Raw genomic sequence first — 20,498 nt, forward strand, 5'->3', positions numbered from 1 at the left:
TGCTACCAGGCAAAAGAGATGCAACCTTATTCCCCCTTGCTTGTTGACGTACACCACATTGCAGTTCTGTTGTCAGTCAAGATCTGGACGGACCGGCATATGATGGAGGGGAGAAAGATTTTGAGAGCCAGCCGAATGGCCTGCGATGGCCGTAAACTTACCACAGGTACATTATATGGGCAATCTTCTTCCTCCCACAAGAAGTTCACAAAGAGTAAAGGCACAGCTCCAAAATTTCCCTTCAAATGTTCAGAACAGAAGGTGGGAATATCAAGGCAAGTTAAAAATGTCGAAGGAAGGCAAGTTTTACCAAGATGAAAACTTCACAGAATAGAGTTTAAAAAGACGTTTTCTTCGATCCAATCAGCATGAGAAGGAAAAAGAAGACAGTCAGTGAAGAAACTGCCAGTACTAGGTATGCTGAGATGAGGTAACTGCTGACTCCTTAAAAGGGCTATGCATAGTTTCACTTGTTGTAACATTGAGCCCATAAAACCAATATCCCTTCATAACATTTCTTACTGAGTTTACAACTTGGAATCTTTGTTGCAGGGCACTCAAGAGCTCATGCTGCAATATTGCCTTATATATTACTGAAGGTTACAAAAAGAATTCAGAAAAAATCTAGCACATTAAGGCTTTGTCTGCATTTGAAAAATGACCGCTTTGCACATCCTATACATTATATGTCGAAATTGAAATGATCTCAGTACCAACATGTCCTGCAGCCTATGATTCAGAAAGAGTCTTCCAGCTCACTGCCTCGCTCATCAACAACTCACTTGGCACAGGAATACTTCATTAGCCGTTAAGGCGGGTTATAGTCACAAATAAAAAATAAAAATTAAATAAATAACATCCGCCAGGACATAATTGTAAATTTCATTCACATCTCTGCAACTTCAGCCATATAAATGTTCATCACATGTTAACTATTGTCACACGTAGGTTTTTAAACTATATTCAATGGCTTCCACTCCTACACAGCCAGAAGAATCTCTTTCATTACTTTGGCAAGTCCTTCCATCAAGGGACAAAACAATAATATGAACTGTTCCTGTGTGACAACTGTCACCAGACCATCAAGCTAGATTCAACCTGACACATTACTCTTCAAACAAATCCTCCAATAGCCCGTGGAGTAAAGTAAAGATCAGCTCAATATCAAATCTTCAAGAAATATGTGCTGTCCTACCTCTCAAAGGAATTCTATAAAATGAGCTACTAAAAGTACAACAATCTATCAAACGGCTAAAACTACAGGCAAAAACAAATGGATTAGCAGCAGGATGAGATGCAACTGAACAGATTGTGCCTTAATGCATTCAAAGCTGACAATGCACATGGGTACTACCCAACTATCCTTCTGTTTAGCTGCCAGTCCTAAATGATTGAACTGGTACCCAAAACCATACACAGCAGGTGCATGATTCTGAACTGAATTTAACTACGTAGGCTAATGCAACCTGTAAGATTATCTTCCAGAACAGTAGATGTTCACCACCCCCCAACCTGACCCCAAAGCATCATCCTAAGTTAGTTATACCATGTCTGGATTACCTTATATATGACTCCTGGCCAATACTTTCACCAGTTCCAACATGCTCGGAACTATGCTTCAGCATCATCCGGTCTAGAAGGACTTGCAAAAGCTACCAATACCACAGATCTCAGTTAAAGTCATTTTGTCTAGTAGTGCACAAGACAATTTACTGATGTACACGTTTCCTACCAAGTTCTCACATCTTTAGAGCCCTTTCACAAAGCAGCTAGCTTGTGAACAGACTTCTACTGGGAACACTTCTGTACACAAAGCTGCACCCCAAGAATTTAAACCACCTTCACTTGAGGTTCGATGAAGACTTCAATATTCCGCAGAGAGTTGAAGGCTTAACAGGTTGCCAATGCAAATGGCTGCCTTAATAGGGTAGTAAACAGGCTCTAAAAGTGACCCTATAAGTTGGCTACCCCTTCTACTTGAAGCACAAGTTACTTACCTTCGGTAACGATATATCTGCAAGAAACATTAGTTAGTTAGATAGATACCTTACCTTAGAATATCCCCAGGTATCAGGCTGGATCCGGAAAGATTTTTCGTCAGCAGTACCCCTGCGCGTCGGTAGGCGTCGTCTGCGGCTCAGAGTCTGTCGTCGTGATCGCCGGGATGACATCGTCGTGATCGCCGGGATGACATCGGAGTACTTAGACGCCGCCCTACGCGCGGACGTCAGTTCTGTACATAGCTTTCCGCACCAGGAACGCAGAAGCATGCAAGAAACCGACACTGGTGCCATGAAACTAGGGCCCTGAAAGGGATGACCTTAACCCTAGATATCGGTTCGCAGAACGGGGAGGATGGGTGGGGCGGTAAAGAATCTAACTAATGTTTCTTACAGATATATCATTACCGAAGGTAAGTAACTTGTGCATCTGAAAGAAACACGTTAGATTCCTTACCTTAGAATAGATACCCCAGCAATACCAACCCCGGTGGTGGGTCTGCGAACCAAGATCACACCAGGCAGTCCTGGAGAACGGAACGGCCAAAGAAGCTGTCTCTCCGAACTTGGCTGTCCAGGCAGTAATGCTTGGCAAACGTGTGCAGCGAGGCCCACGTTGCTGCCTGACAAATGTCCTGCAGAAGGACTCCCCATCCCAAGGCAGTAGTAGCCGCCGTGGCCCGAGTGGAATGGGCCCTCAGCCCCACAGGAGGATCCTTCTTAGCCAAGGACTAACAGACCTTAATGCACAAAACGACCCACGAGAGATGGTTCGCTTGTGCACTGCCCGCCACTTCTTAGCGCCCACGTAGCCAACGAAGAGTTGGTCGTCCACCCGGAACTGTTTTGTGTGATCCAGATAAAAGGAGAGCGCACGTTTTGGGGCCAGGCGGTGGAGCCTCTCTTCCTCTTTCGAGGAATGCGGAAAGAAGGTGGGTAAGGTAATGGACTGCCCGATGTGAAAGGCAGTAACCACCTTAGAAATAAAAGAAGGGCGAGTCCTCAGAACAACCTTTTCCGGATGGACAGAGAGGAAAGGAGGTTTAGAAGAAAGAGCCTGGAGCTCACTCACTCTTCTGGCAAAGGTGATGGCAACCAGGAAAGCAGTCTTGAGAGTCAGAAGACGAAGAGGACAGTTATGAAGTGGCTCAAAGGGAGCACACATCAGATAAGTTAACACCAGATTCAAGTCTCACAGAGGCATTACAAAGGGAACAGGCGGGAACATGTGAGTAATGCCTTTCAAGAATCTATTGACAACAGGGGACTTGAAAAGAGAAGGCTGATCAGGAAGCCTCAAGAAGGCTGAAACAGCTGAAAGATATCCCTTGATGGTGCCTAGAGCAGAGCCCTGCTGGGCTTGGGAAAGAAGAAAGAGGAGAACCTCAGAAAGAGGGGCGGAAAGGGGATCCACAGCCTTTGCTGTGCACCATGCCACAAATTTGTTCCACCTGCAGGCGTTTACCGTTTTAGTGGATGGACGCCTGGCTGCCAGAATGACATCACAGACTTCAGGAGGCAAGTCAAATGGCATCAACTGCCGCCGCTCAATCTCCACGCATGGAGGTTGAGGCTGGACAGGTTCGGGTGGAGGACCGTCCCCTGCTGCTGCAACAGAAGGTCCTCCTGAAGAGGCAGTCGAATCGGGGGATCGATTGACAGACTGAGTAGCTCGGGATACCAGTATCTTCGTGCACAATCCGGAGCCACAAGGATGACTTGGGCCTGGTCGCACCTGATCTTCTTTAGCACTCTGAGCAGAAGTGGTATAGGCGGAAAGGCGTATAACAGACCGCAACTCCACTCGCGTCGAAAAGCGTCTCCGAGCGTGTGCCGCCTTGGAAATTCCAACGTGCAGAACTGATGACATTGCGCGTTCTCTTTGGTGGCAAATAGATCTAACCAAGGCTCTCCCCACTGCCGAAAGAGACCTTGCGCCACGTCCGAGTTCAGATCCATCATGCACCGGCGGCTGAGTTTGTCCGCCCTAGCGTTCAGAGAGCCCGCCAGGTGTTGAACCACCAGGGTGATGCCCTGATGTTCCAGCCATGTCCAGAGGCGCAGAGCCTCCTGACAAAGGGTCCACGACCCCACCCCGCCCTGTTTGTTGCAATACTACATGGCGGTGGTGTTGTCCGTGAACACCTGCACTACACTTCCACGGACAGAGGGAAGGAACGCCTTAGGTGCAAGACGGATCGCGCGCAGCTCCAATAGGTTGATATGGAGCCGGGACTCCGCCGGAGACCAGAGGCCTCTGATCTCCGCCTCTCCCATGTGGCCCCACCATCCCAGGAGGGACGCATCCGTCACCACTACGTGCTCCGGTTGGGGTAGGGATCTGCCACTGACCCAATTGCGGTCCGCGAGCCATCACTGCAACTGTCTTGCAGTGCCCTCCGAGATCAGGATGTGGTCGGACAGGTTGCCCTGATATTGAGCCCACTGGAACTTCAGGTCCCACTGCAAAGCCCGCATCCGCCACCTGGCGTGATGTACCAGCAGGATGCACAAGGCCATCAGACCCAGCAGCCGTAGGGCCATCCTGACCGAAACTCGGGATAAAGGCTGAAAGATCGGAATCAGAGCCTGAATATCCCTAACCCGCTGTTCGGGAGGATAGACCCGAAACTGAGCTGAGTCCAGAACTGCTCCGATGAAGAGGAGCTTCTGGGAGGGACTCAGATGTGACTTTGGCACGTTGATGGAGAACCCCAGCGAATGCAGGAGGTCAGCCGTAGTCTGGAGGTGGGAGACGACTGTTCGGGGCGAGCCCGCCTTCAACAACCAGTCGTCGAGCTAGGGGACGACTGGAACCCCTAATCTGCGCAGATGAGCTGCGACCACTGCCATCACTTTCGTGAACACCCGAGGGGCACTGGTGAGCCGCAGGGGAGCACGGTAAACTAAAAGTGCTTGTGGACTACCGTGAACCGCAGGTAACGCCGGTGGGCCAGCAGGACGGGGATGTGGAAATAAGCGTCCTGCAAGTCCAATGCTACATCCAGTCTCCAGGGTCTAGACCAGCCAGAATCTGCGCTAAAGTCAGCATCTTGAACTTCACCTTCCGGAGGAAGGCGTTGACGCTCCTGAGGTCCAAGATAGGGCTTAGACCCCTTTGCCCTTCTTGGGAACCAGAAAGTAGTGGGAGTAACAACCCCATCCTACTTCTAGGCCACAAACGCACTTGATGGCCCCCTTGGCCAAGAGGGCCGTAACTTCCTCCTGCACAAGTTGCAAGTGATCCCCCGACATGCGGTGGTACTGCGGTGGCATGGCTGGAGGAGTCTTCTCGAAGGGGAGGGAGTAGCCCCTTCGGACGATTTGCAGCCCCCACCTGTCCGAAGTGATGGTACGCCAGTGGAGCAGGTGATGGCGAAATCTGCCTCCCACTGGCGTGGAATGGGCCTGAAAGCTCGGACTAGGAAGGCTTTGAGGCAGATGCTGCGGGAGTGGATGTGGAATGACCGGCTCTCTGCCCCCCTGCTCCGTCACAGCGGAATCCACGACCGCGTTGAGGCTGGTTCTGCGGCCTGTGGCCTGACGAACGTGCGGGGGCACCCCTTCCTTGGCCACGAAAAGCAGAAGTTTGCTGGCGCTGGGCCGACAGACCCAAGGACTTGGCCGTAGCCCTGGAGTCCTTAAAGCGCTCCAGCGTGCTATCTGCTTTGTCACCAAAAAGGCGACGGCCATCAAAGGGCATGTCCATGAGAGTGCTCTGGAACATCCCCTGAAAGGTTTGTGGACCTCAGCCAGGCGTGACGACGAATCGCCACCGTCGTTGCAATGCTCTACCCAGCAAGTCCGTGGTGTCAAGTCCACATCTAATGGAACACCGTGTTGCATCACACCCCTCAGCAAGGGCGAGCCGTGTCCTGGGCTCCTCTAGACACTGGGGCAGCACGTCCGCCACCGTATCCCACAGAGAGTGGGTGTAACGGTCCAAAAGGTATGCGGTATTAATCGACCACAACCCAAGACTGAGGGAGGAAAACAGTTACTTGCCAAACTGTTCCATCCTTTTGGATTCCCGGTCCGGAGGTGCAGACGGGAAGGCGGTTTGTGACGTGGAGGCCTGGATAACCAGACTCTTGGGAGTGGGGTGTACGGACAGAAAGCAGGGGTCGCCCGGAGCTGGCCGGTGGCGCCGGGCCACGTTCCGATCCACAGGAGAGACTGTGGAGGGCTTGGACCAAGTGCCCATCAGAACACCAGTGAGGGCCTCATTAAATTGCAGCAGAGGCTCCGAAGAGCTTACTGGCAGTTGAAGCACCTCAGTGAGGAGGCTAGTCCTCACGGCGGCTTCAGGGAGCTCCAGGCGCAAGGCCTGGGCAGCCCTGCGCAGCACCACAGCATAAGTAGCACCCTCCTCTGTAGCCACGGAAGGAGGAGAGATGAAACCAGTGTCAGGCGAAGTGTCTAGACCATTGGCCTCCCCCAGCTCATCTGCCCAGTCCTGACTTAACTGGCACTACTGTGCCAGAGGGTCCTCAGACCCCTCCCAGTCCTCCCCTTCATCCGTGTCCTGGTAAACAGGCAGAAATGACGGAGCCGGGTCATAGGCGACCGTTCCCTCGACTTCCTCCTCGACTGGGACGTCGAGCGGCGCGGAGCCGACTGCCGGAGCTCGAGGAGCTTGCGGGACCGCTCCCGCCTAGCTTTCGACGTCAAGACCCGGCAGTCGGGGCACGACTTGTCATCTTGGTCGGCCCCAAGACAGTAGAGACACCGATGGTGGGGGTCGGTAACCGACATCAGTCGGTGACAGACGTCACACGGCTTGAACCCGGGCATCCCTACCAGCACCAGGAGTCGAAGTCGACTCGAAAAAGATAGACAAAATGTCCAAAAAGTTAGTCTAAAAAGGACTAAGGGTACGCTCTTCCCGGATCTGTGCTTGCTGGCGCGGAAAAAAGAAGAAGAACTGACGTCAGCGCACGAGGGCGGCGTCCAAGTAATCAGACTACGTCATCCCGGCGATCACGACGCCGACCCGCATACGACGCCTACCGACGCGCAGGGGTACTGCTGATGAAAAATCTTTCCGGATCCAGCCCGACGCCTGGGGATATTCTAAGGTAAGGAATCTAACCAACGTGTTTCTTTCAGATGCTGCTTCAACATGTTTACAAAATGGTTTGAGTACTATAGAAAAATCTCCCATAATCAATAAATTAACAACTATACAAGTTGAAAACTATGGCACATTTGTAAAGCAATAGAGCCTGCAACAGATGAGGTAGGTAGGATACATTATATAAAGAACCACATAATAAATGAGTGAAAGCTCAAAGATTAATTAAAATCATAGTAAGAGAATATATGAACCACATGGATCAACAAATAAAATGCAAAGGAAAGCTCAATGGTAACAATCTGAATCTTCATAGCTAAAATGATTATATGGGAACAGAATTAAAAGTGCCATCATATAGTTGAATGTATAAAGTTCATTAACAGGAAAACTCAAGGCTAAAATTCTGAGACTTCCTAGGCTGAAATGGTTTTGTGGCAGAGGCTAAGGTACAATCATGCCATCAAAAGCACCAACAGTGCAATAGTGCCGTGAAATACATATAATTAAGGAAAACCTTAATGTTAACATTCTGAGTCTTCATGGCCTAAAAATGATTATGGAGCAGAAAGACCAAAAGTACAAATCTGCCGTCAAATACATAACTTTTATTAAAAGAGACCATCGCAGATAAAATTCATTATCTCATCTAAATAAGACCAAATGCAGAAAGTGCAATTGTGGCATTACATATATAATCTTTCTTAATAAAATCATGATCAGTAACAATTATTATGTTGCAGAGGGGACCGAAATTACAATCATACAGTCAAATTAAGGACCAAAAGTACAATCATGCCATCAAAAAACCCCAAAATTCATCTGTATCTAGTCAAGTTAAACTCTAGTTTTAATTGTACTTGGGAGGGCGTGGGAGGGAGTATTAATGTCTTGTGGTAACTCTTACAATGTATTGTCGCAAGTCAGTCACCCAATTTATCTGTAAATGGATTCCTACCATCGAAAGTTGTGAAAGTTAATTTACACTTCATCACTTTACACAATTAAGTTGTGTCAGAACATGTAATGTTCTTTAAAAGCGGATAGAATATTGTGCTTAAAAGGTGTCCGCATTCCTAATTGAAGATTTGTGCGCCCTTTCTCCTCAAATTAAACCCATAGATATTTATAGGGAGGCATCTTCTCAATGGGTCCATTGCCGATCACCCAATGGCCTACCAAAAATAAACTTTGTTTTGGAATTATTAATTTTACTATCACTGCTCCTGCAAGATCTTAAAAGTTGATCTAATTGCCTTTGGAGGCCCACTCCAGTTAGATCCAACAGAACAGTGTCATCAGCATACTGCAAGATATTAACCTTCACATCTGCTAGCTTGGGTGGGCACGCTCTTTTTGGGAGAGAGACTTTGGCCATGTCTGCCATGTACAAGTTAAAAGGTAGGGGGGCAATAAGTAACCTTACGTCAATCCCTTGATTGTAAAGATTTTCCTGAGGTGACCCATTTTTTATTTTTTTACCAAAGTCTTATCTTCACCCACAGGTTTGAATAGAACCCAATGATTGCCTCAATAACAGTTGAGGTATGCCCCATTCATTAAGTTTTACCCAGATCTTACCCCTGTTGTCAAGGGCTGTAGTAAAATCAATATAGCCGAATAAAGCAAGCTCTTTACTTGTCAGGCTAATATCCCACAAGCGTTGACCGCGCAATTAGGTTCTCCTCAATGATACAGTCTTTCAAAAACTCCTGTTTGAAAGAAAGGAATTAACGGAACCGGCAGATCAAGGGTGGAGAACCCTAGAAAGGAGTTGAGTTAGAAGCCCAGTTCAACTGTACCTTCCGGATATCTCTAATACGAGAACACAAAACCCTCACCCACAGAGATGGTATGCTTCAACATAGGTCTCTGCTCATCATCCAACCAACATGTAGATTTTTGGCTCAGTAGGCCCCAATCTAGGTACTCTTATCACAAATCTTTTCAGGTGTACAGAAGAACGCAGATGATTCTAACAAGTACTAAGTGCTGGGATCCATCCTAAAAACTGCTAAAATTACCTCACCTCAGGGATTGCTATATGATAGTATATTTGATATACATGTTGAGAGGAGATCCTTCACAATTTCCCTTCAGTCCCTCAAAGTAATTGTGTTGGACACAATGGCCCATAGGACTAAATACATTTAAATGCTGTTCCTGCACCACAGCATTAATTTGGAAACTGATAAGTGGAGTTCTAGTACATAGCTATAGCAATGGATCTCACATTACTTCAGAGAAGAGGCTGTGATGACAGATTGAGTACTATTACATTGGAACACAGTACTTCCTGAACAATTAGGGCAGGGGGCACTGGAGAGAGTGCAAAGGCGATTTCATGTAATGATATTAGATCGGGCTCTAGTGCAATAGCTTTACAATGGTTCTTTGACTAACAGGGGGTTTGGGGCACAATGAATCAAGGGTAGAGCAGTGGATGTGTGAACAAAATGTATACTGTATATCCATAGCTCCTGTACCACAGCATGTGCTGTAAATGATGAAAAAGGAACAGCAATGCTCCAGTCTGCAGCAAGTGATTGGATTCTCTACATCATAATGATTAATGATTCAGTTTTGTTATTCTAGAATAAAAAATAAAACAATCAATCTGCACGTAACAGTCTAGAAAGCCCTGCTTACCCAGTGTGTTACAGGGTCTCCTGGCCAGCCTCCTGACTTGCCTCTCGGAGTAACTCTTCCAACTCCTTCTCATTCTTTAAACAATTCAGTTCTGAAAGCAAGAATAAGAGGGTTACAGCAGGGTCCCAAGAGCCGCAATCTCAAAATATATTTTTAAGTTTGCAAACCATGGCAGGTGTCCAGTTACAAAGGAATGAATACTTGTGTGTAAGTACAATCAAGCTATACACATTTTCACAAAAATGCATAAAAGACAATACAAATGTGGTATTTCAAACCACTTATATCACAATTAATGCTCGTATTAATAAAATGTAGTTTGACTGTTGATCCTCAATAGCTTATCTGAATTCCTAATGGTGTAGTAGGAAGTGGCAGAAGATGCTGCATCAAGAACATCATCTACACGTTTAACATGTGTGGTTCAGGCATTAACTTTAAGAAATTTAGTTTAAACTTGCTCAAAACTGGCTTCAAAATTTCACAGAGATTAAGATCTTCACAATATCACCTAGTAATTCAGAAAACGGGAATAAAAATAAATTTTAAAAAAAATCACACAATCAAACTGCAAGTTCCGAGTGTTGCTTATCTTCCTTTTTGTACTGACGAGTCAAAAAAAGAAAATGTTTTGAAGTTAGCGATACCACAATATCTACATACAGCAAGCAGCAGTGTAACAGGTGTTTTTGGTCAGTCCAGGTGCAAGTCCGCGAAAGATTTTACCGCAACAATGAGGCACTCTATAACCAGGCTTATTAAAACAAACAAAATATTTACCTAAACAAGCATTGGCATAGCCAATAGGTCTCGCTTTGGGGACCTTATAAGTGATTAGCAATGCAACACTTGATGTTGTTTAATGAAGGATATTGTGCTGGATAACTAAACACTTATTATGTCCCAAAGGCGAGACCTATTGGCTATGCATTGGGGGGCCTTATAAGTATTTAGGTAGAGCTTTGCCAATGTTTCTAAGCTGTGGTGTAGAGAAGTGTGGCTGCTGTGCAGCATGTTGAGAAGTTGTAATTAAAAAGTGTAAGAAGCACTGAGTGATGCTGTGGTGTCGTTGAATGATGCTGTGGTGTCGTTGAATGATGCTGTGGTGTCGTTGAATGATGCTGTGGTGTCGTTGAATGAGGCTGTGGTGTCGTTGAATGAGGCTGTGGTGTCGTTGAATGAGGCTGCGGTGTCGTTGAATGAGGCTGCGGTGTCGTTGAATGAGGCTGCGGTGTCGTTGAATGAGGCTGCGGTGTCGTTGAATGAGGCTGCGGTGTCGTTGAATGAGGCTGCGGCGGCCCCGACTGAGGCTGCGGCGGCCCCGACTGAGGCTGCGGCGGCCCCGACTGAGGCTGCGGCGTCGTTGAATGAGGCTGCGGCGGCCCCGACTGAGGCTGCGGCGGCCCCGACTGAGGCTGCGGCGGCCCCGACTGAGGCTGCGGCGGCCCCGACTGAGGCTGCGGCGGCCCCGACTGAGGCTGCGGCGGCCCCGACTGAGGCTGCGGCGGCCCCGACTGAGGCTGCGGCGGCCCCGACTGAGGCTGCGGCGGCCCCGACTGAGGCTGCGGCGGCCCCGACTGAGGCTGCGGCGGCCCCGACTGAGGCTGCGGCGGCCCCGACTGAGGCTGCGGCGGCCCCGACTGAGGCTGCGGCGGCCCCGACTGAGGCTGCGGCGGCCCCGACTGAGGCGGCCCCGAGTGAGGCTGCGGCGGCCCCGAGTGAGGCTGCGGCGGCCCCGAGTGAGGCTGCGGCGGCCCCGAGTGAGGCTGCGGCGGCCCCGAGTGAGGCTGCGGCGGCCCCGAGTGAGGCTGCGGCGGCCCCGAGTGAGGCTGCGGCGGCCCCGAGTGAGGCTGCGGCGGCCCCGAGTGAGGCTGCGGCGGCCCCGAGTGAGGCTGCGGCGGCCCCGAGTGAGGCTGCGGCGGCCCCGAGTGAGGCTGCGGCGGCCCCGAGTGAGGCTGCGGCGGCCCCGAGTGAGGCTGCGGCGGCCCCGAGTGAGGCTGCGGCGGCCCCGAGTGAGGCTGCGGCGGCCCCGAGTGAGGCTGCGGCGGCCCCGAGTGATGCTGCGGCGGCCCCGAGTGATGCTGCGGCGCCCCGAGTGATGCTGCGGCGGCCCCGAGTGATGCTGCGGCGGCCCCGAGTGATGCTGCGGCGGCCCCGAGTGATGCTGCGGCGGCCCGAGTGATGCTGCGGCGGCCCCGAGTGATGCTGCGGCGGCCCCGAGTGATGCTGCGGCGGCCCCGAGTGATGCTGCGGCGGCCCCGAGTGATGCTGCGGCGGCCCCGAGTGATGCTGCGGCGGCCCCGAGTGATGCTGCGGCGGCCCCGAGTGATGCTGCGGCGGCCCCGAGTGATGCTGCGGCGGCCCCGAGTGATGCTGCGGCGGCCCCGAGTGATGCTGCGGCGACCCTGAGTGATGCTGCGGCGGCCCTGAGTGATGCTGCGGCGGCCCTGAGTGATGCTGTGGCGGCCCTGAGTGATGATGTGGTGGCCCTGAGTGATGTTGTGGTGATGCTGAGTGATGCTGGTGGTACTGAGTGATGCTGTGGTGGTGCTGAGTGATGCTGTGGTGGTGCTGAGTGATGCTGTGGTGGTGCTGAGTGATGCTGTGGTGGTAAAAATTTAGAGGACTAAGTCTATAATACTCTATAATACTCCGGGTCCTGTAGAAGCACCAAAGACTAGAAGGCTTCCATTTGAGCTTTTGGAAGCACCAGCATCATTGCTAGGTCTTTCTAAGTTGTACGTTTCTCAATTTTCCTTTTGCTCGGAAAGGGTGTTTCTCACTTTGAGCATTCTTAGATGTTTTCCTACCTCATGTGTTCCTCCAGGTTAGACATTTTCTTTTTTTAATTCTTTCTGCGTTGGCATAGTGAACTCCCTCAATGCAAGAACCACACAGATTAAGGAATTGGCACTGCCTTTGTGGTAACTGCAACTATGATGGATGCACTAAAAAGGGTGGTAGCAGGGCATACCATCAAAGTTTGATGAAGAGGCAGAATTAATTTAAGAGAGGAGCTTGGTGTGTGCATGCTGGGAAGGACAATTTAAAGGATTGAAAATCCTTCAGTGGTGTTTACCTGTTCCAATAAGAATCTTTGTTTTTTTCCCCAATTCTGCGTAGCAATCTTTCTCCTTCCACGTGTGTTTTCAATGAAAAACGTTTTTGGGGTAGGGAGACTATTTAGCTGCAGATTCCTCACCTTTTGAATATTTTTCAGGCATCAGACTTGAAGTGGAAAATTTTCAGCAGTACCTGTGAGCGCCTGTAGGTGGCACCGTGCAGCTCCATACCAACTCTCTAGCTCCCTGCCGACCCTGTTCCGCTCCTAAAATTATGTGCTGAGCCAGTAGGTGCCATTTCCATGCCCAGAAGTCAGTTGCTTTTAAGAATGTTCAAGTCCCCATATGCCGAGTGCCAAAAGCAAATTGGTGTGACCAGTGAGCAGATTCCCAGACTTGAGATCTTATTAATGGGTACAGTCCAACTACAGAACTGTGAGGATGGTAGGGTCTGTGAGAAATCTGCAGTTAGATAGTCTCTCTACTAGAAAGAGTGTTATTGAAAGTAAGTAACTTGTTCTCCTCTTAGGGATTTCTAACAGTACAGTTCTCACTTTTTGAATGGATACACAAGTAGTACCCAAACTAGAAAGTCATGCAGGACCGAGTGGGCAAAATGTCTTGCTTGGCGAGCCGGACCGTCCAGACAATACTGCTTCGTGAACGTATGTAGGGACACCGATGTAGCTGCCTAGCAAATGCCCAGGACATGGACTACACGTGCCAATGCAGTGGTAGAAGCTTTGGTAATGGTAGAATGTGCACAAAGACCTACCAGTGGCTTCTTTTAGCCAGTGCATAGTAGCTCCTAATGAAGACCATGACCCAGTGGGAGATGGTTCATTTCTGCACAGCCTTACTTTTTTCTGCTCCAGAGAACACCACAAAGAGCTGATCATCCACCCAGTGTTCTTTGGTATGATCTATGTAAAAGCTTAGTGCTGTCTTGGGGTCCAAGTGATGGAGTCCCTCCTCCTCCTTAGAGGGGTGAGGCAGAGCATACAACACCAGCAAGGTGATGGTCCAGCCGACATGGAAAGGAGACACAATCGTAGGCAAGAAAGAAACCTGTGTCTGTAAAATCAGTTTCCCATGAAGGTGGTGTATGGCAGGTTGACACGAACCTGGAAGCTCACTCATGCACAGAATCGATGATATGGTATCCAGGAATACTTACTGTCTTGAGTGTGAGAAGCTGCAAGAAGCAGCTGTGAAGCAGCTCGAGGGATGTGCACGTTAGAAACGTAAGACTCAAGTTATGGTCCCACTGTTACATGGCAAAGGGAGAGGGAGAAAAACATTGTAAACCTTCCAAAAAGTCCATAACAACTGAAGACTTAAACAAATGAGGTCTGATGCAGCAGCTGCAAAAAAGACAAAACAGCCAAAATATACCTTTTATCTGTGCTCAGAGTAAGGCCTTGTCGGGCTAGGAACAAAATAAATAACCATTAGCTAACCTTGCCTGGAGGGGTCTAGCTGCTGAGTACCGCCAAAAGTCACAAATTTGTCAGGTATGTCCAATTATTGTTGAGGAACATCTGGTTGCCAAGATGGCATCAATGGATGGCGAAAAGTCGAAGGTGTTCCTCTTTTGCCACTCAATCTCAAGAAGTAAGGTGGAGGCTGAAGGCCCGGGTACAGAACCCTGCTCTGCTACTGCAGCTGCAGATCCTCCCGGAGAGGCACCCTGATCAGAAGACAGATGCTCAAGCCCAGGAGTTCTGGATATCATACACTGTGCCCAATCAGGGTCACTAAGATAACCTGGACCCGGTCGGCCCTGATCTTCTTTAGAACTTAGGGCAGGAGTGGTATCAAAAGAAAGGCATACAGGAGTCCGAGTTCTACTTAAGGCGGACCACATCTCCAAGAGATGCCTTGGAAACTCCAACTCACACAAAAGTGTTGACATTGCACATCTTCAGCGGTGAATCCATCGAGCCTAGGTTCTCCCCAATCACACAAGAGACATTGTGCCACTTCTGGGAATAATTACCACTAGTATTTACTGGTAGGCGCTGACAGCTGAGCTCATCTGCCCTGGCATTCAACGATCCTGGCAGTTGGTTCACCAACAGGAAAATTCACAGGCGGTCTAGCCATTTCCAGAGGCACAGGCCTCCTATCACAGGGTCCGTAACCTCACCCCAACCTGTTTGTTGCAGTACCATATGGTAGCAGTGTTGTCAGTAAGCACCTGTACCAGCCCCCCTCTTGATGGATTGAGGGAAGGCTTTCAACACTAAGCGGGTGGCTGTCAGCTCCAGGAGGTTGTTATGGCCGCAGATCTCCACCCCTCCCAAATGGCCAACCCAACTCAGAGGCAATGCATCAGTCACCACCGTCATCTCTGGGTGGGGATGGGAGAGGGCTCTGCTACAGACCCAATCATGGTCTAGTAACCACCACTTAGATGTTTTGTAGTCTCCTCCCCAATCTAAATGTGGTCGGGGACGTACTCTTGGTATTGGGCCCACTGAGATTTCAGATCCCACTGCAGAGCCCGCATATGACACAGAGCTCGACCAGCAAGGTGAAGGAGGCAATCAGTCCCAGGACCATAGTCTGAGTGACTTAGACGCTCTTTGGCAGCAGAAAGGCATAACACCAAACTGTGTTCAGAATGGCTAAGATGAAGGGGTACATCTGAGAAGGAGTCAGGTGTGACACTGGCACGTTGACAGTGAATCCCTGTCTGAATAAAGATTGGAAAGGTTTTAAGCAAAGTACAGATGCACTAACCTGTTGTCCACTAGCCAGCAGGAGCGATGTACTGAAGATATGCCTCCTATGCTCAACTGCGTCTCTGGGAAGGATGCTCAATGAGCACTCTGTCCCATAAGAATGACGAAGGGGGAAATTGAGATGGATATGTCAGTTTGCCCTTGTGTTGTGGAACAGTGCTTCAGCTCGGTCTGTCTTGGATGGGCATCTGGCTCCACACTAGAAGATACTGCTCTTTTGACTGCTTAATTGCAAGGAATTAATAGACGGTTCAAACATGCAATTAATTTTAGCAAGCAAAAGCTGTCCAAATAATCAAATGTCTATTTACTGATCATCAAGATACGCACCTTTGTTACCATTCAATAATTTGTATTTGAATTCTGTTAGACCCGGCCCTTGTGATATAGCCATACCTGACCCCTGCACCTCACACAGCCCCCGAACCCACGACCTAGCCGATCCTTCCCACCAGAACACACACACCCGACCCAGACTTTCCCGTCCGTGGCCTTCCTCCTTTCGGCCACACCGGGCCCGCGTGCCCACTTCATGCACCAAGATGGCCGCCCGGCCCCAGCGCGACCCTGGCCTAGAGGCGCCACTCCGGCTGGAGGACATTGCGCTCCCCTTGGGATGAGAGAGGGAGGAGCAGTTTCTATCACACCTTTGAGCTTCCCTGGGAAGGTGGGTTTCGATCAGCCCGCCGGCCGCCCCGAGGGCTGGCTCCATGCCTGCTGGGTGTCTGGGACTACTCCCAACCCGGCCCTGAAAGGATCAAAAGCCAATGGCAGGAAAACCCCGACAAGCGACCCCCAGGTGACAAGACCCCTGCCTGCACAGACTCCGGACATCAAAGAGGAGTCGCCCTATAACAAGGGGTGCTCTGGGGCTGTCCGGCAGATTCGCCTTTGGAAACACCTGAGCCCTGCTGAGTGACTCGCGGCTCCCTGAAGATCGTAAGACCTCCGAACTTGTGCTTGAGCCCTGCTTAGTGACTCGCGGCTCCCTGAAGATCGTAAGACCTCCGAACTCGTGCTTGAGCCCTGCTGAGAGACTCGCGGCTCCCTGAAGATCGTAAGACCTCCAAACTTGTACTTGAGCCCTGCTGAGTGACTCGCGGCTCCCACAGACTCTCTTGGTCCCGCCGGACCCCACGACGACAAGTGTATCCCCCAGCTCGAGGATTGTGAGCTGCGCGCCGGGTACGCTCCTGCATTTGATCCCTATCCCCCAAAGACTGTCCCGCTACCTCCTACCCCCCTCAAAGACTCGGTGAGCCCGCGCTCCACTTGTATATATTTGCCTTGCTGATCATAAAGATCCTACAACTCCGATCTGATAAAGATTTATTCTTAAGAACTCCCGGTGTGGTGTCTCTTTGTCGTGTGGTGCCGAGTGTACGATCCTAGATACGAGGTTCCTCCCCTGATGAGTCTCCCGCCAGTGCCCGGCTACGATACCTCGAGGGTTGGTCTCAGAATAGTCAGGGCCCCCTCCGGGCTCCTCTGAGGTCGCCTTCTAACAAATTCTCATTTGTCTCATTAACATCTGAAGCTGCCTTCTTGTAACCACTCTGGTTTCTTTCCAACCTTGTTACCACACAAGCAAATTGTCCATTTCCTGAATAATGCTATCCTTATGTTAAGTTGTTTGACTTGAACTTGCAATGTTTGCATGTGCTTGATTTAACTAATGTGTTGTTTGAGCGCACGTGCTGCTTTTGAAGAGATGTTACTTGCTTCATTTCTTTCTTTCAGGCTTAGGCTTGATCTGACACATACTGCTATGGTCGACAAAGTCTCCTAATGTAGGGACTGAAAATAAGGTAAGTTCTTTTAGACTGGTTGCGGCTCCTCGGCTTACCTCCTTTTAGCTCACTGATTGCAATACGAATGCGTGGCCGAAAAGGGGGTGGCTTTTCTTCCTTTTTTTAGGTCTCATCTAGGCAGCTCGCATGCGCTCCTCTAGGAGATGACCTTTAGAAATTGGTCTGCTCCTTTTCAAGCACACTTGTGCTGGCATCCACCTTGCGGGAGCGAGCAGCAGCGCGAGTGCTAATTGAAAACATATGGCTCTCGAGCCGCCGCTGCTCGCTCCCGCAAGGCGGAGGCCAGCACAAGCATGTGTGCTTCAAAACAGCTGCAGCTTGTTTGAGTTCCAGCAGGCAGACACAGCACACCTCCCCCACTTGGGATCAGGTTACTGCAGCCGAGTCACTAAACACAGCGCGGGACGTGCTTTTTTTTTTTTCATTCCCCCTTACTCTTTTGCTCCCACTCTCTCTCTCTTTCGCTCGCAACCTCTCGCTTGCTCTCTCTTTCGCTCGCACTCACTCTCTCTCTCGCTCTCTTTCGCTCGCACTCTCTCTCTCTCGGTCCTGTGCTGCTCAAACGCTCTACTGAAGCTAGTTGCTGCATATTGCATGCATGAGAGTCTCCAGGTGCAAGGTTGCAATGAAGGGATACGGTCTCTCCGGCAGTCTCGTACTTTATGTCATTACCAGGGGTCTTCCTCTGTCAACTTGCACTGTGAGCTGTGGCATCTATTAACAGCATCACTGATGGAGGGGGCATTTAAGCGCAATAAACTAATACAAATGCACAACCCCTTCTTATCCAGAGAACTTGCAGCTACTCTTGTGTTCCCACCAATTAGGTTGTGCTTGTTGGACACCGGACTGCTGTTTTCCACCGATAACATTGGACTCTCAGTTTGGGCAGTAATTCCAGTTACTTGTGATCATCAGCCCGTTGGCATCATGCAGGGGTGCGCATACCTCGGGCTAGAGACCAGGTCCTAAAGATTGAGCTACGGGCACATTTACCAGCTAGTGGAATCATTTGGAAATTGTAGGCCACTGTTGTATATGCTTTGTTCCACAAAATACATTCCCTTCCAGGAAGTTTACCACAAATTGTGCACTTACCGTTAGAGATCTATTCAAACCGGTAATTGAGAAATGAACTCAATATTTAACTGTAACAACAGTAGTGCAGTTTAAGGCAAGTCTATATGTATATACTGTGCCTTGATCAGGAAAACAATTCTTCTGTAAAATGTTTATGTTTGGGCGCCAACTATTGATGTTGCCCATAAGCTCTCAATGTTTCAGCATGTGACCTCAATTTTCAGACTATCTGGTGCCCCACTTACTTTATAGTCACTAAACAATTAACAACTAAACAACTATAACTAAACACGTATAAGGTCCCAAAGGCGCGACCTATTGGCTATGCCAATGCCTGTTATTAAATGTACTGCTTGAGAAAACACACCAAAGGGCGTGGCTTTTAAATCTTTGGGTTCCAAGATAGCCGTTGAGATTTCCTAAATCTTGTGCGCCCATGGGGGGACTGTTCCAGAATATGTTGGAAGAATCCAGCAGTCACACTGAATCCTAAAGTGGTTTGACACAGCACAGTGAGGCAATTATATATATAGCACTATGTACTCCTGAGTAACTACTTCTTTGTCACTGCAATCAACTATACATATTGCATATTGTAACCCACATCAGACCATACATCGGTGCCAATGAATCATTACATGCACCGGACACCTTCTCCATGCCTGTATTTTTTGTGTCCTATGGAGGTCAATTGAGACATTTGCTTACTCATCGGTCCGGAGAGTTTCCTAGCAATGAGAGGGACGTAAGTGGTCGTGAAAATCCAAAGATGACAGGAGGTTCGCTGAAGTCTGGAGCTACGTTATTACTTCCTGGGGCAAGCCTACCTTTCGCAGGCAGTTGTCAGGGTAGGGGAAGATTGGTACCCCTGACCGTCGAAGGCGTGCTGCCACTATCCCAACACTTTTGTGAACCCTCAGGTTGCACGGTGTGACTAAAGGGGAGTAAAGCGAACTCAAAATGTTCCTGACCCACTAAGAACGAGAGAATGAAAGATAGGGTATATCCCCACTGAACAATTTTCAAAAACTACCTGTCCGATGTTATGGCTTGCCAACCTGGCAAGAATCATTGGATGCTACCTTCCACCAGGTGGCTGTGTTCCATGAATGGTGCACTAAATGGGTTTGGGAGGTGCAGGTGGGGTAGTGGATTGGGCGGCCCGTTGACCTCGACTGCGCGATAGTAGGCACCACATCCTCCACCATAAAACTGCTGATTGCCTTGTGGAGGTTGGATTAGCTGGCAGCATGGGTTACCTCTGCTGAAACCGTAAAAGAAACAATAGGGCTGATGCAGCTAGCAAGGTGGGCAAATAAGCCCTTGGAGTGTGCCACGGCACAGCTCTCCTTGAACAGCATGAGAGCGAAGTCTGCTTTGTCCCCAAACAGGTAAGTCCCATTGACAGGCATGTCCATGAGGGATTACTGGACATTGCCTGAAAAATCGGTAGACCAGAGCAAAGCGTGGCGGCGAATGGCGGCACTGTTGCCAACGGTCTGCCTGATAGACTTTGTGGTGGACAAGCCAAAACAAATTGTGAACCTTTTTCCAAACGTCTACACCCCTTCTCATTACCTTTTGGGGGGGGAGGGGGGGGGGCAGGGGGGGGGGGAGGAGTAGTTGGGTACATTTTGGGGATAGTTTTGCTTGTGGGTACCTGCACCACAAAGTTACCACGAAAAGGGTACTGAGGAACAAGTTACTTACCTTCGGTAACGATGTATCTGTAAGAAACATTAGTTAGTTAGATTCCTCACCATAGAATATCCCCAGGCGTCAGGCTGGATTCGGAAAGATTTTTGTAGCAATACCCCTTGCGCGTCGCTAGGCGTCGTCTGCGGCTCCGCGTCCGTCGTCGGCGTCGTGCGCCGGAATGACGTCGGAGTACTTAGACGCCGCCCTTGTGCGCTGACGTCAGTTCTTATACATAGCTTTCCGCGCCAGGGACGCTGAGCCATGCAAGAGACCGACACTGGTGCCAAAAAATCTAGGGCCCTGAAAGGGAGAACCTTAACCCTAGATGTCGGTTCACAGAACGGGGAGGCTGGGTGGGTCGGTGAGGAATCTAACTA

General features: G+C 49.6%; 1 protein-coding gene across 1 annotated transcript in view; it reads right to left on the bottom strand.

Moving 5' to 3' along the window:
• The window catches only part of PPP1R37 (protein phosphatase 1 regulatory subunit 37), a 551,713-nt gene that overhangs the window by 48,986 nt on the left and 482,229 nt on the right, over positions 1–20,498 (bottom strand). The window contains exon 12 of the mRNA XM_085625734.1: positions 9,724–9,814. Within this exon, the coding sequence (XP_085481860.1) occupies positions 9,732–9,814 (83 nt within the window). The 3' untranslated portion in view covers positions 9,724–9,731. The remainder of the gene's footprint in view (positions 1–9,723; positions 9,815–20,498) is intronic.

The sequence above is a fragment of the Triturus cristatus genome, chromosome 9 (genome assembly GCF_964204655.1).
Source record: "Triturus cristatus chromosome 9, aTriCri1.1, whole genome shotgun sequence".
NCBI classification, from domain to species: Eukaryota; Metazoa; Chordata; class Amphibia; order Caudata; family Salamandridae; genus Triturus; species Triturus cristatus.